The 15,387-nt window shown below is 40.4% G+C and overlaps 1 protein-coding gene across 1 annotated transcript in view; it reads right to left on the bottom strand.

The window, feature by feature from the left end:
• WDR25 (WD repeat domain 25) overlaps positions 1 to 15,387 on the bottom strand; it is an 84,824-nt gene that overhangs the window by 6,138 nt on the left and 63,299 nt on the right. The window contains exon 7 of the mRNA XM_027673981.1: positions 1,395 to 1,441. Within this exon, the coding sequence (XP_027529782.1) occupies positions 1,403 to 1,441 (39 nt within the window). The 3' untranslated portion in view covers positions 1,395 to 1,402. The remainder of the gene's footprint in view (positions 1 to 1,394; positions 1,442 to 15,387) is intronic.

Genomic DNA, 15,387 nt, shown 5'->3' with positions numbered 1-15,387 from the left:
AGAGGAACACAGAAGGCTCACTTGGTGGCTATCCATCAGTGGTCTCCAGAAAGCTTTCTTACCCCACAAGATCTCCTTAGACACCAGCTTGGTGTCTAAGGTGCCACTTTGAAAAGCCTGACTCTGTCTTCCTGATAACCTCTTCACAGGTTTTGGAAGGCTGCTGTTCTGAGCTCCCTTAGCTTTCTCTTCTCCACCCATGCTGCAGAGAAGTGTGCTCTGCTTTCTGCCAGATGGGAGCTCCTCAAGGATGTTGTTGGCCCCACGTCCCACATCTGTAGGAAGTGGCAAGGTCCCTCCCACTCCTCCTTGCTGAGGCAAGGGAAATCCCTACAGACAGTTACTACATCCCAGAGCAGGGAGAACATCACCTGCAAGGGTCAAAGCAAGATGCACTGATACAAGATGCAACCATTGTAAAACATCCCTGATAGGAGTTAAATGCTATCTCACCAACACATCTATCACCAATCAATACACATAAATACTCTAACTGTGATTATTCAGAGAAATTCTAATTTTCAAAGTCAGCTCTACTGAATTAATGTTTAAATTTATCCACTCATCTAGATTTTTACTTTGTGATTTATGAGTCAGAGCAGACATACATATGAGCTGCAGAGCCACAGTTAGCAATGTCACTACACCTAGCTGAGCTATGACAGCTCTATGATTCAGAAGAAGAGAAACAGCAGCAAGTCCCAGATAAATTAAATTTGTAATGTCAGTGTCACCCAGCATCCTTTCCCATTCCAGGTCTTCACATGTGAAGTTGTGAAACAGACTGCAAGGAATAAAAGGTATCCTCAGCACATAAGGGTTACAAATTTCACTGGGCTCCCACTCAAGCCCTCATTTAGCTCTTTTGTTACAGTAGAAATCCTCTTAGTCTGGACACCAGTTGTATAGGGTGGCATAAAGAGGAAGACCTACATTGACAGTCCAGGCAGCATAGAACCTTTCACCTCAAGAAAGGTACTGTGCCACCGACCTGAGGAGGTGGGGAAAACATTAACAGCACTTCTAAATTATGAACTACAAGTGTTGACTCTGATGGGATTATTTTTGGCAGGGAGGTAAATCCGGGCTTGTGGTTCACTTGACTTTAATTTGACAATTTATTTCAATGGACCTTCAGCACTTCACAGTCTTTATCCTCAACAAATGAGGGAAATGCTCTTATCCCCAGAGCCCTGGGAGTTACACTAAGATGACATGCCTAATCCCAGAGAGATAGTAAGGAGTTAGCTATTTTAGTTTCAGCAGATTTTAAGGCTCTTGGCCTGGTGCTTATGTTATAACTTGAGAAATGGATAAAGAATGAAAGCTCAAGTTCTCAAGCTCAGTCTTAGCACAGGAACTGAATCATCATTTTCTGATTCATCCCCACTTACCTGTGCTTTCAGAGTCCACAATAGCCTGAAGGTGAGGGAGGCAAGACCTGACAGTGGAAGAAAGAAAATTCAAAAATTAATCTGTACATCCAAACTATTAAAATGCCAAATCATTTCTAAGACAGTAGTGCTCATGTACAATAAAACTGGGTTTTTCCATATTTTGCACAGAGAACACAAATGATGAAGCTGCCCAAGGAAAATATGTAACTGAGCTGAGAACTTGCATCTTGCTATTTTGGACCAGCTTGGATTTTCCTGACATAAGGGAATGGAAGCAGAGCAAGAGCAGAGCAAGAATGATGGCTCTGTAAGCACAAAATGTAGCAAAACATTCCAGTTACATTTATTGTGTTCCCCTGATTTTTAGGGTACATTATCAAAAAGTCCCAGGAAAAGGCTTTTAGCAACACAGACTATTTTCTTTCATTCTTATTTTGGCTTTTTCCCCCACCTCTTTTTAAAGAGACAAAAAAAAATGTTTTGCAAGCTGCAGTGATATGGGCTTTTTTGCTAGAGCTGTCAGTCCTGCCTACAACGACCTGACTTATGTCAGTAGGGAAAAACAATCCTGAAACTAAATCAGTTTAACAGAAGAACATTTGCTACTCAAGGTCTAATTGAAAAGAATGTCAGTAAACAGCTCATTACTGAGATTTCAGAGCCCAGAAAGTCAAGGTGTGGGAACACAACAAATACAGTGAAGTCACACTTTTGCAAAGACCCCAAACAAGTATTTTATTTAAAATAGGTTTGAACTGCCTTTTACTTTTCTTTCATTCTCCATTGATGGTGAAGATGAAATGCACTTTTTGGCACTCTAGATGACACCAATTAAACTTGATTTCCTGCTTGAGCTCCTCATAACTCCACTTGTCTCCGACTTCTAAGACTGTTTTGTTTTGAGCTTTAAATTTCTGCTTTGCTTAGAGAGAAAGTGTTGCTCCCACTCAAACAACCTAACTTTCAACTCATGAAAATAGACAGACTATTTCCAAGCCTTACCAAATAGGTAATTTGTTCAACATTTTATTTTATCCTTATAAAAATTTAGGATAATTCTTCTAACTTTTTATCCTTTAAGCTTATGAAGGATGGATTGTCTCATTACTTGATTATACAGTACTTGACATAATAGTCTCTTGATTGTAATTGCATAGGCCATGCATATTGCATTACCAAATATCCTATTTTCTTATCCTTAGCCTTTTTTCCCTTTGGGTGTGAAATCTAATATTTCCTATTCACAGGTCAGTCCCTGGGCTACAATACCTCCCCACACACCCATGCACACCTCACACATTGGATAAAGAGAAATGAAGGGGACTGTTTGAACTACCAGTATGTGCAGAAAGTCCATTACTCTGGGCTCTCCCTTTTCCCTTGCTAGGCCTCCTTACACAGCTTCTTAAACTGAAACAGCAAAAGTCTCAGCATACAGTATTCAGGAAATATTACAGAACAGCTGAGCTCCACCTCATTTTTCTACAGGAGCGAACACTGCATGGTCACATTTCTTAACACTCTGCAGTTTATGTTTATACTTGTTTGCAAGCCAAAGCTATTTATCAATCCACACAAAAAGATCTATTCAAAAAAGGCGCCACCCTGACCACAAATTACCTTGGCACATCTGCACCTTCTTCAGTTAGTGCCATCTATACTAGCTAGACATTGATACTTTGGAATTGCTTTGGATATTTTTGTATTCTCCTTCTGAGTGGATAAAGCTTCACACAACTGTTGAAACAAACAGCTCTCACTGGAAAAAAAAAACCAAAACAAAACAGGGAAGGCTTCAAGGAGGCAGGACTGCTCAGAGAGCCTATCGGACTGGACTAGTACAGCTGTTAAGGAGGTGACAAGGAAGTATCCCCCAGCTGAGAAAGGCTTTCCATAAGCACCCACTTCATTGCAGAGCACACTCGCTCTCTGCAGCAGGTGGATAACTGGCAAGAAGGCTCATGACTGTAATATTGCTGACAGATGGCAACGAGCAAAGTCTGTTTTTCAGCAGCTCTTTCAGAGGCTGGTGACAGTCAGATTTTGATCATATTTACACCAGTACAAATCTTGGATAATGCCTTTAAGGCTCTCAGTTGCTATACAGATGCTGTAGTAATAGTTGTATTCCACATAGCAACATTTCCTCATTACACCAGTGATGGAGACTCCATGGGCTGCCCAGGCAGGTTTTGACATTTGTGGCATGCATAGTGCAAGGGACTGGACAGCTCTGAATATTTGGGGAGGGGGGGGATGTAAAAAATAAGACAAGAGCACTAAAGAGAAAGAGGTGTGTTTCCATTTCATGTCTTGGGGTACACAATCTTAGCCTAGGATTGTACAGCAACAAACAACAGACAACAGAATGAAGTGAGAGACATCAGAGAAGAAGGGATAAAACAGCAACCAAACCCTCGGACCTTCCAGACCCACAGGATCCAGGCTATGGTTAGTTTTTCCCTTATTATTACTGAGCCTGCTACCCTTTGTCCAAGCAATAGAGACTGGAAATCTGGAGAGGATCAGTTCTGTTTTTCTGCGGGCTCGCAGGGCAGACCTGAGAAAATCATTGTGTCCGCTGATATCGCAGCCCCACCTCTGCAGAGCAGGCACCAGGGCAGCAGCTCCTCGGAAATGTAGAACAATGATAAAAAAAAACATATAGCATAACTTGACTTACCTGTCAAAATTTTTCCTAATTAATGGTGGTGTCAGAGTCAGGCTTCTCCCTCACTGTGCTGGCTGAATTAATCAATTTTTCTCTGTTCCAGCCCTATGTGTGTCAGGCAGGAGCTACCCATTGCACTCAAATGTTATGGTTTCAACATTCATCAGCATTTTCTCTCCTCCCTGGGCACTAGTGAAAGTTTTCATGCCATAGTTTATTTACAGCACATTCAATTCATGCCTCTAGCCATGAGAGACTTCCCACATACCAAGCCTTACAAAGGCTTTAGGGCTCATCTTCAGCCTACTGAAGATACACAGACTGTGCTCTCTTGCTGTGGAACGTCACATTTAATTGACTTGCACAACTGAATCACATTAAAATTATTCAGGAATTTAGACATATTAGAATACAAACTGTAGATAAACCACTGATCTTGATCCTTGTCAGCATAACCCTCCCAGCAGCTACAGCGACCTGCTCTGAATTCTATTTAACAAATGATTTTCCATTGGACTGCTGTTTTAAACTGTTTGCCTAGAAAAATACAGAGATTTCTGCTGGGACCACATCCTTAATAGGAGGAAGATATTTTCTACCATAAAACTTGCAAATGTACATGTATTATTCCCAATACTTATATTATACATATATATATTATTATATTATGACAATTTACTTTCCATTAAAAACATTTCATTAATAATTTAGATGAGTTTCAGCTCCACAGCAAGAGTATTTGTTCTGAAATCTGAGAAGTGAATTGGCTGCATTACAAAAGCAAGGTGTACACTTCTTACCCCAGCCACAGAAGAGACATTAAATGCAGCCTGCTAACACAAAAATAAAAGCCTAATTTAAAGACGGAAAATAGTCAGTACAAAAAACTGTACAATAACATTACAGTGGGGAACAAATGTGTCTATTAAGCAGCATAATTCCTTGAAAGATGAGGAACTCATTCCCCTGAAATGTTGCTCTCCTTGCAGAAGGCACTTCTGCTTCAGATGGTTGCCAGTTACAGAGTGGTTCTCGTGCAGCCCACAGCAGACATGTCATTGTGTCAGGCTGACATCTGATGTGTTCAGCCTCCTGGAGAGGCTTATTATGAGATCTGCTTATTATTTCCCTCTTCATAACAGAGGTGCAAGGCAACCTATTAGCTCTAGTTGTTTTATTTATGGCACTAAAGTGTTCAAAACACTTCCTGAAAACAGTACTGCAGTACAAAAGTGTATAGCACTTTGCTTTCCTTCTCCCAATACTAGCTTTCTTCTGCTTCCCAGCATTTCCACAAAGGAACAGTTTTGTCACAGGCTTAGACGAGTCAAAAATGTATCTTGGTAAAAGGTGTTGTAAATAAACACCTCACTGCATGCCTATGCTTTGGGACCCTCTAGACTGCGTGTCCTCAGCACAAGAAAGACACAGATCTGTTAAAGTGGATTCAGAAGACTGCCATGAAGATTATCCAAGGGCTGGAGCACCTTTCGTATGAGGAAAGCTGAGAGAGCAGGGGTTGTTCAGCCTAGAGAAGAGAAGGCTCTGGGGAGACTTCAGTGCAGCCTTCCAGTACTTAAAAGGATCTTATAAAAGAGAGGGAGAGCAACTTTTTACATGGACAGACAGTGGGCAAGAGGGAATGAGGGTTTTAAACTTCAAGAGGAGAGATTTAGATTAGATTTTAGGAAGAATTTCTTTACTGTGTGGGTTGTGAGGCACTGGAACAGTTTGCTCAGAGAAGCTGTGGATGCCCCATCCCTGGTAGTGTTCAAGGCCAGGCTGGATGGGGCTTTGAGCAACCTGACCTAGTGGAAGGTGCCCCTATCCATGGCAGGGAGGTTGGAACTAGATGATCTTTAAAGTCCCTTCCAACCCAAGCCTTTCCATGATTCTCCAAGACCTTGTAAGAACAATTTCCAAAGTAAGTTTGAGAAATCCCATGCAAATGCAGCAAAGACTTTCAATTACAAACACCTGTGGCCAGCCCAGTGGAGGCTGTCTCCCCTGTAGCCATCACAAGGGTATTTCAGCTGCCTGAGGATGCAAGGGAGTGCTGAGCACTCAAACCTGCACCTTCCAGATTCCTCTGGTTCTCCCTTCCTCCTGCATGACGGTGAGGAGCCAGGCAAGAGCTGTCTGTTCCAGACACAACACACTGCTCAGACAGAGCTGGGTCTCTGCTGTTAAGAGTTCACTACTCTGGCACACACCCTTCCATCACAGGGGACCTGAAATGAAATCCCACAGCTGGGAAGTTACAGAGACAAGTGACAAGAGCATTATGCTTTTCTCACCCTGATGCCTTCTCCTGTGCAGCGGTGTTCTGCGAGCAAGACTTCAGGACCTCCAGCTCTACAATCAATCCAATAAAAAAAGAACATGTTTTTTACCTTTACAATGTGTTATAGGGAGAATTCAGAAGAGGTTCAAGCCTACCATCTATGTCCTAGATGCACCAACAGGTAATAGAGGTATTAAAGAGAAACCAAGCCTTATTATCTCATTGGTTGCACATGCCATCACACCAGAAAATGTTCCTAAAAAGCTGCCTGGATCTGAAGGCTGATCTGAAGGCTAGTTTCTAGAAAACTAGGCACCACACCCACATGAACATAGAAGAATTTGTTTCATGTATGCCTTTTTCACAAAGCATCATATTATTTGTTTGATGGAAGATGGCATTCCAAACAGAGGGATCAGTGATGCCGGTGTTGTGATATGTACTTAATAACTTTCCAGCCACAGCGACTGCCACCACACTTCAACATGTTCTCTACCGGCCAGATAAAACTGATGGCTGAAAGTCTCCCAGCATCAGGTTTCCTTGTGGTTGTGCCCATGAAGGGAAGGGTGCATCACAGGCATTCAGCGATGCAGTAGTCCTTGTCCTAAGGAGCCATTAGAGAAGGACAAATAGAGAAAATAGAAGCAGAGGGAAAAAACAACAAGGAAACATGAGGCAATTTATAACAATTCTTGAGATGTGTTGCAAAAGTTATATTTAAAACCAGAAAGAAGAGATTACTGTAGGGTGTTGTGAGGGTTAGACCTGCACAGGGATGTTCTGTGGAAGCCTTTATTGGAATGCCTGCAGTCAGACAGTGACTTCATGGATGGGGCTGTGTGCTGTGTGAACGTAAAAATAAATCACCCAGATCATGTCATAACACTTCAAATATACTTAATCGTCATGAATTTTTCTCACAGAGATTTAGAGCAGTACTTGCTCAAAAGGGAATGATTGTAGAATTTGAAATGTAAGCGTTCAGAGAGCAAATTAATGTCTAATTATGAATGCTAAAAATAAAAACAGAGCTATTAATTTCAGGAGCAAATGATGAGTCCTTATGTTATGAAGAAAAATAACATCCCTCTAGAAAATATCTGAAGAGTCCATTGATATTTTTTCCATAATTTACTCAAATTACAGCCAAAATTTTCCTCTAACAAGTTCTCTTATGAAACTATTTTGTATTCCCTCATACAGTTGCCACCTTCCAAGATGATCTCAGGTTCAGGAATAATTAATGTGAAACTAATGGGAATTTATTAAACCAGAGGAGTTTGGTGGAAAGCTAAGTACAGCTAGGCTTCCTAACTCAAATAAAAATGGTACTATCAGATCTCAGTGCAGATTACAAAGAATATGATTTCTCTCAGACAACTCCCTTGATAGATACCTAAGTAAAAGGCAGTTTAAAACACACTGAAAAGGTCATTATCCTCAAATTTTTTTTAGGACTGCAGTTCCCAAGCTAATGCTTTAAAATATATGGAAAATGGGAGGGTAGAGAAAAGGGGGAGGAAAGGAGGCTCAGGGCTCCCTGTTATGTGTTCTGTAGAAACACAGTGTGAACAGCAAAGCAATCTCTCTAGTGCCAAGGCCCAGACCCACCAAACAGACATTGCAACAAGAAAATAGGAGTTTTCATTTGGTGGAACATCAAGTTCAAGAGCCACTTCACATGTCAAATATTTCATAGAATCAAGAATACGCTGACTTGGAAGGGACCCATCAGGATCACCAAGTCCAACTCCTGGCCCTGCACAGGACACCCCAAGCATCACATCATGTTGCCTGAGAGCATTTTCCAAACACTTCTTGAACTCCATCTGGCTTGGTGCTGTGACCACTTCCCTAGGGAGCCTGGTCCAGTGCCCAACCACCGTTTGGGTGAAAAACCTTTCCCTGATATCTAACCTAAGCCTCCACTGCCTCCTTTGTATTACATCCAAATTTGAACACAGGATTTTTGTATGAAAGACCCATAAGTATTGGCCAAAATGCAAGCATTTAAGCTTTGTGTTTTGCCCAGGTCCTGCTAACATTTTTCTTTTGTAAAATAAGTACACATTTTCTGTTGTTCCAGTGGATTTAGTTCAGTTACACCAAAGAGACTTATTATAAGCAATTGTAAAAGAGGAGAAATTTCTTATTCCTTCTGAGAAACCTTGTCAGTCTTCACATTTGCAAGTCTCCCTCTCTCTGAAGGGCGTTCAGAATGCACCAAGTTGCAAATCCCTAAAGGCACATAATTAATGTGGCAGTTCAGCTAGTATAATGAAAAACAAGGAAAACATTGTATACATCATTAATAAAAAGATTATTTAAAACTGCACTTCTGAAGTAGAGATTAGAGGTCCAAATGTAAATTATATCAGATGCTGGAATCCCAAAAGCATTGTCTTTATTTTAATAATGACACATTTTCTCCCCTGCCTTCTCTGTAAAGCTCTCAAAATGCCAATTATCCAAGGAAGTACACAGCTTCTCAGGTGAATTTTGCAATTCACCTGTCGCTGAAGCAGCCGTGACCAGACTGCTATAGCAGTGCCAGAGTTACTGACTGAAAACTAAAGTGCTGCAAGGCTGTCCTGCAAGCACAGCCACAAATTACAGCAAATTTATGTTTATTTTTATAGATAGGTGCAGTATGGGCCAAAGAAAAGCTCTTGGCTCTGACTAGCATGGCAATGCAGTCTGAGCAAGTAACAGAGCTGAGAGGCAGGCAGGTTTATTAGCTAGAGGCTGTCACCAGTCTCACCTTGCAGCTTCACAGCTCTAGCAAGGTCACAGGATGAGTGCAGCAAGGTTTGTCCACCTGAAAAGGACCACGAGGTTACTCCTAGATGTGGTAGCTGGAGACTTTGACAAGTGGGGGCTCTGCTCAGGTCACCCCACAGCCCAGCCAGGCTGCTGCTGAGAGGAGTGCTCAGCTGGCAGGTCTTTTCCCAGCTTCACTAACTTCAGCTTGCACCACTCCAGCCTATTTGAGCTTCCCAAATAGCCGCCCTCTTGGCCAAGGGCACAAGAGATCCTTCACTAGCAGACACTGCTCACAAAACCTAAAGGTCTTCCCAGAATTAGATCCTCCTACAGCTTTTATTCATGTCTCATATTTGGCCTCACTTTTAGGGCTAGGCCCATTCCTTTTCCTGACACAGACGTGCTGTGTACACCCCTGTGAATAGTGCTGAACTCTTCACATTCCCTTCTCATGTCTTGGGATTATCCACATCCATTCCTCTCTGCTCTCATCTGGTCATTATTTGCTTATCTTCTCTTACACCATTTTCCACCTGACATTGCCACCCATTCTCCAAGCGCATTCTCCCTTTTCCTCCTAATCTCCTACTATGGTACAAAGTTTTCAAAGACTGTGCTTCTTACTACGTGCTGCCATCCTTCCTCCCACGCTCCAGGTGCACAACTGAAGAAAGTCACACACATGCTTGATCCAAGTGCTACATAAAAGTACTGCAGAACTGAGTCTTGGACTGTAGGATTTGGAGGGCTTGATATTAGTCTTTGGTTTATGATCTGTGATACACAAATGGCACCTGATTAAAAAAAAATCAGAATTTCTCTATATATTCAGATCTCTGCATATCACGCATCCTGTGAAGAGTGTGCAATAACCAGGTATCTTTTTACACTAGGTGTGATTTACCTGAGTGCTCACCAACAGCCATTTAGTTTTTGAGACATTAAAAATTAGGGAAGAACTCAAACTGGAGAGAGTTTGAGATTAGTACCAGTGAACTGAACAGAGAAACTACTTCCTTTGTACTCGTAGAAGGAAACCCATGTCTTTATCCCTCACCAGTATTAAAATCTCCCAGGAGGTTTTTTTTTCTTTTTAAAATCTCTCATGTTTGAGAAAAGTAAAGATGAGGTTTTGGATATGATTAAGATTTCACTTCGTGGCTTTTGCCCAGATTCTGAGGTTACATATCTGGTCAAAACATTATCTGTTTGAGGCTGCAACAATGAGAAATTAGTCTACAACATGTCTACAGTTCACAGATTGCCTGTTTCATATTAACAGCACGATAAGTATTTTCATTTTTGTACTAAAAGCAGTACATGATTTGAAATGGTTTCTGCATTTCCAGTAATTGTATGTATTAAAACAAATACCAAAGGTGAAAATCCACAGTTTGCATCCAGATTGGGTTGGGCTATGATTGACTTATAAGAAATTCTCTTTGAAAACAAGAACTTACCTTGTCAAGAACAAACAAAACAAGGAAAGGGAAAAAATCAAAATAACTTATTTGCTTTATAATATATATATAAAAGCTATAATATATATGAGCTATAATATATATGTATAAGTTATGACATTCTTTACCTAATATTCAATGTCAATAATTTCCTATGTACTGTGAGGGGGAAGAGCTCTGGAATTTACTTATATCACTTAGTGGGAAGGCAACAAAGGAGGTAGTTATGCAATAAGACTTGAAAAATAACATAGTTCATGGTGAAGATATATCTAAATGATATTCTGAGGCAATTCTCTGCCACTTGCTTATAAGCAAGTGGTAATAATCTGAACATAAGAAAATTGCTTTCTCAATGTAACCACATTTGTACCAGAGAAGGTACATTTGTGCACAAGCTGTTACATAAGTTGCTCCTCTAAGGGTACACTTGAAACAATTTCTCAGCATAAACCTCCCTCAGAACTAGGAATGATACCTGAGGTTTGCAGCCCTGCTGATGGAAATTGGAGACACCTGAAACCATAAGCATAACATCCACTTTCAACCTTGGTGAACTTCAACCTTCTCCAAAATGTTCCCGCCAAAGTTTTTAGATTGATTTTAGGGACACTTACGCAAAATTGTGAAAATGTAGTGAGAATTACATCTGGATGAAGCTTTATCATTTCTGTGCAGTACCTAGGTACTTTCTGGTAGCCTTCTAAATAAGCTTGTGCAGGACATCCAGGGACTGGGAAAGGGAGGTGGATAAGCTTAGTTCCATTAAACCTCCACCTTAAGCCAGTAACAGGAGCCCTACTCCCACCTAGAGACCCATCATTCCCATTACAGACTAGGCTGCTCTGTCCCAACTGGGAGTCATTCTGCACATGTGGCAGAATTCATCGAGCTCTGGGCAGAGGCCAGCTTTTCTTACTGCCACTGGAGACCAAGTGCCTCTAAAATTGCTTTATTTTCCCCTCACAAATTAATTTCCTGCATTTCCACTCTTTGAAGTGTGAAAACATCAGATTATGACCACTCTGCATAGAGCAGTGAGTCACGAAGAGAGGGGTAAGAGCTTTATCAAAGAAAGGGGAAAGTGCCAAAAGCTCTTTGGAACTCCTGAGGTCACATTTACGTTTGCAAGTAGCAAGGCCCAACAGGAGTAATGTAGAGTTTGTCTCACTTTTGAAATTGCAGCATCTAAACTACATGCATTTGGGGGAGTAGGGCGTACTCTGAACTATCTCCAGTCTAGTCCCACCAGCTGGCATATGTAAAATATGGTCCTGGAGAACATCTCCTCATTTAAGCTCATTTGAGGGAAATGCAGTTTGCATGCTCTGTGAACCAAAGCATTGTAAGTGGCAATAACTCTGAGGGTTGGTGGGTAGGATTTTTTTGGTTTGGGTTTTTGGGGTTTTTCTGGAAAAAGTGCAGTCCTGACAAGGTACACCTTGTAGGAGCTGATATAATAGAAAGGATCTGCAAGACACTAAAGCAGTAATCAAAGATAGAAAGAGAAGCAGACAGAATAGAGGGGAAGAGCGAGCAGAGAATCTCTAAAAGTAGTAAGCCTCATTAAAACTGGAAAACAGGCAAGAATGGAGCACAAAGTGCTCTGGGATTTCTGCCTACCTTTCTAATGACAGCTGGAATGAAAGCCTGAAAGCCTCAAGTCAGAGCACAGTAAAAAAAAAGAGAGAAGATGAGTGTAGTGTAAGCCTATAGACTACTATACCTTTAAATGCAGAAGACAATGTGCTGAAACAAGGACAGAAAAACTGAAAATGAAATGGTGAGGATGCGAGCAGTGGCTAGGAGGAGCTGGGATTAAGAGAACAAGATCAAAGTTAGCTGAAGAAAGCAGAGCAAGTATTTTCAGCTGAATGCAGTCCAAACCAATAGATAAGGATAATGGGAAACGTGAGATCCCCAATTTTTTTATCTTCCTGTTTTGTTCAGTTTTGCCACAGTCTTGTAGCTTTATATTTGCCTGTCCCCTATGGAAAGAGCCATCCCATTGTAATGCCACGCCTTATTTTCATGATGAGGCCTATAACTGAAATATAGAGTGACTCACCAACAGTATTTCAGCTGAGTGAACACAACGATTCTAATGGCTGTCTCCTAATTAGCAGGTTTTTGAGATAAAGACAGTTGAATAGCTTGCATCCTCTGACACTCCAAATTAATAACGCTCCAGTAGCAAATAATAAAGTGGTAGAGATTGGCATTATTACTTTTTGGTACAGTACAAAATAAATTAAAATTAATCTGGCTTGTTTATCTACACAGTCTAGACTATTTCAAAATGCTGGAGATCTCTGCCTTGGCTCTAGCAGATGATGCCCTAGAGAGCTCTAAATAAAGCTAAAAGAACTGCTCCTAAAGCAAGATTCAAAAATTTCTAGATTACAATTTTATGAATAAAATTAATTAACCAACAATTCATTACATTCTAAAAGCTTCATCTGACCGTAATAATCCTTGTTTGCAGCCCAAACAGTATTTGATAATTGCAGAATGATGGAGTAATGTGGATATTTTTTGATTACAGTTCATTACATAAGATAACAAGGAAGAATTTGTCTTTGAATCATAACGAAAACTTAATTGACACTACTATTCTAAAATATTTCCAATTACTAAATTTCAGTCTGTGTCTTAATCAGTTTTATATTAGAAAGAGATTTTAACAAGATAATGCTGTGAAAATAATTTCATTGCACTATAAAACCTTTGGCTGGATCTCATAAGTAATTAAACTCCAGCCATCTTGGAAATCTGACATAAATGCAATTCTAATTTTAATATTCTTTAAGATTATAAAGTTTCAAGTTTCTTTTACTTTTCTCTACTGCCTTTAATCAAATTTAAGGTTTTCCCTCCCTCTCCACCAACAAACAGTCTAAATTTTTATATAATGTCAGGAGGGGTAAATGCTAGACACCAGAATCATGCCTCAGAACACAAGCTGAACTTAAGCAACAACAAGGGTAATCTTATAAAATGCAGCTACTTTTCTAAGCAATATATGTAATGATTACCAAGTACTTTTCTTTCAGGACTTTACACAGACATGCTCTCAGCTGAGGCTGAAGGTGCTGAGAGCTCCTTCAATACAGAGCAGAGTTCACATAAGATCAGGCTTCATCCAATAAGGCATTTCTACCATGAATTCACATTTATTTCAGAGGCCTTTCTAAACTTTGTATTTAATAAAATAACAGACAAATCATCTCCTATGGAGACACTAAGATGCAACAGGAACAATTACAGTGCTGCCCATCCTTCATACAGACAGACCTGGCTGCCAGAAGTTTTAAAATGACAATAGCACATTTTGAACTAAAACACCCGTAGGGAAGGACACAGAGTCAGTCCCGTGCAGTTGGGATTCCACCTGCCCAGTGTTGTGCCAACAACTACTTCACTTCCAGCTCATCTCCTTCTGACATTTATGAAGATCCCACAATCTGAATTAGGAATAACTCAAAATCATTGAACCAGTTTTCATTTAAAGGTACAGCTGACTTGTATACTAGAGGCAGAGTCAAGGGAAGTGCAGAATTCAGGCTCCTTTCAAACACCTAATTGCTGAAAAAGGAAGCAAGAAATTAAGGACAGTCTTGGGTAAAAAAAAATTGCTTTTGCTAGATTGCATGGTTCACTTAAATTTAATGCCCTGTGTTAAGACCCATCATAACTGTTGATAAGAGGATTAAAACCATGCAGCCACAATATCTTGGTCCAGACTGCGAAAAGAAGAATAAAAGGATGGAAAAGTTGCTACTATACATGGCTTCTGGGTTTCATGACAGACACAATTTACTCAACCCAATTATCCTGTTTATGTTAAAATGCTTTTATAGACTAACCAGACCAAACATAAGCCACGCTTACGGCACTCACTACAAGGTGAACATGTTTATAGGGAGCCAAGGTCAGGAATACGTATTTTATGTGATGTATAGACTTTTTTTTTCATAGACAAACACACACGCATATAAAATATTTTCTAGAACCAAGCAATAGCAGTGCAGGGAACACAAACTTACAAACATACAAACATTGTGTATTTACAATTTAAATACACAATGATGGCCTAATGAACTTTCTATTTGCTGCAGAATTGCCAAGCTCCTGTCTGAACATCAAAAAACCATCCCCTGCACTGAGTAGTATGAGGACAATTTTCTGTGTCTAAGTGACATCAATAAGTATGGAGAAATGCATGTGTTTGCAATAAATTAGTGTAATGTTAACTGTTTCCCCCCCTAAGCATCAATTCCACTATAGTTTTGTGTACTAACTTGTCAAGAATAATAGCAGTAAACTAATTAATAGATACATAATGTATTAAAACAAAGTTTATTGTTCCTCAAAAATATTTGTACACAGTTTCATTTTGTTTATATACAGTCGTACATTCAAGTTTAAACATCGGGATTTCAAAAACACAAATGTATTTACTTCAATATTTGGTTCAAGTCATCTGCCACACCTTTTCCTAAAACCCTCAGAAGGCATTTTACAGCAAGTTGAGCTGATAAGAGACTACCATACCCAGAAGAAGCAGTCCCATCTGCCCTGTGATCTTCCCCCTTCTTGTGCATAGCCTGTAGCGCTGCAGGGGGTTGTTGTGGCCAAAGTGCAGGACCCGGCCCTTGGCCTTGTTGAACCTCATCCCGTTGGAATCAGCCCAACTGTCCAGCCTGTCCAGGTCCCTCTGAAGAGCCCTCCTGCCTTCCAGCTGATCGACACTCCCCCCCAGCTTGGTGTCATCTGCAAATTTGCTAATAGTACACTCAATCTCCTCAT

Source organism: Neopelma chrysocephalum, unplaced genomic scaffold (genome assembly GCF_003984885.1).
Source record: "Neopelma chrysocephalum unplaced genomic scaffold, ASM398488v2 Primary Assembly neopelma1_24, whole genome shotgun sequence".
Classification (NCBI taxonomy): domain Eukaryota; kingdom Metazoa; phylum Chordata; class Aves; order Passeriformes; family Pipridae; genus Neopelma; species Neopelma chrysocephalum.
The sequence above is the reverse complement of the archived record's forward strand: the minus strand, read 5'-3'. Positions and strand labels throughout refer to the sequence as shown.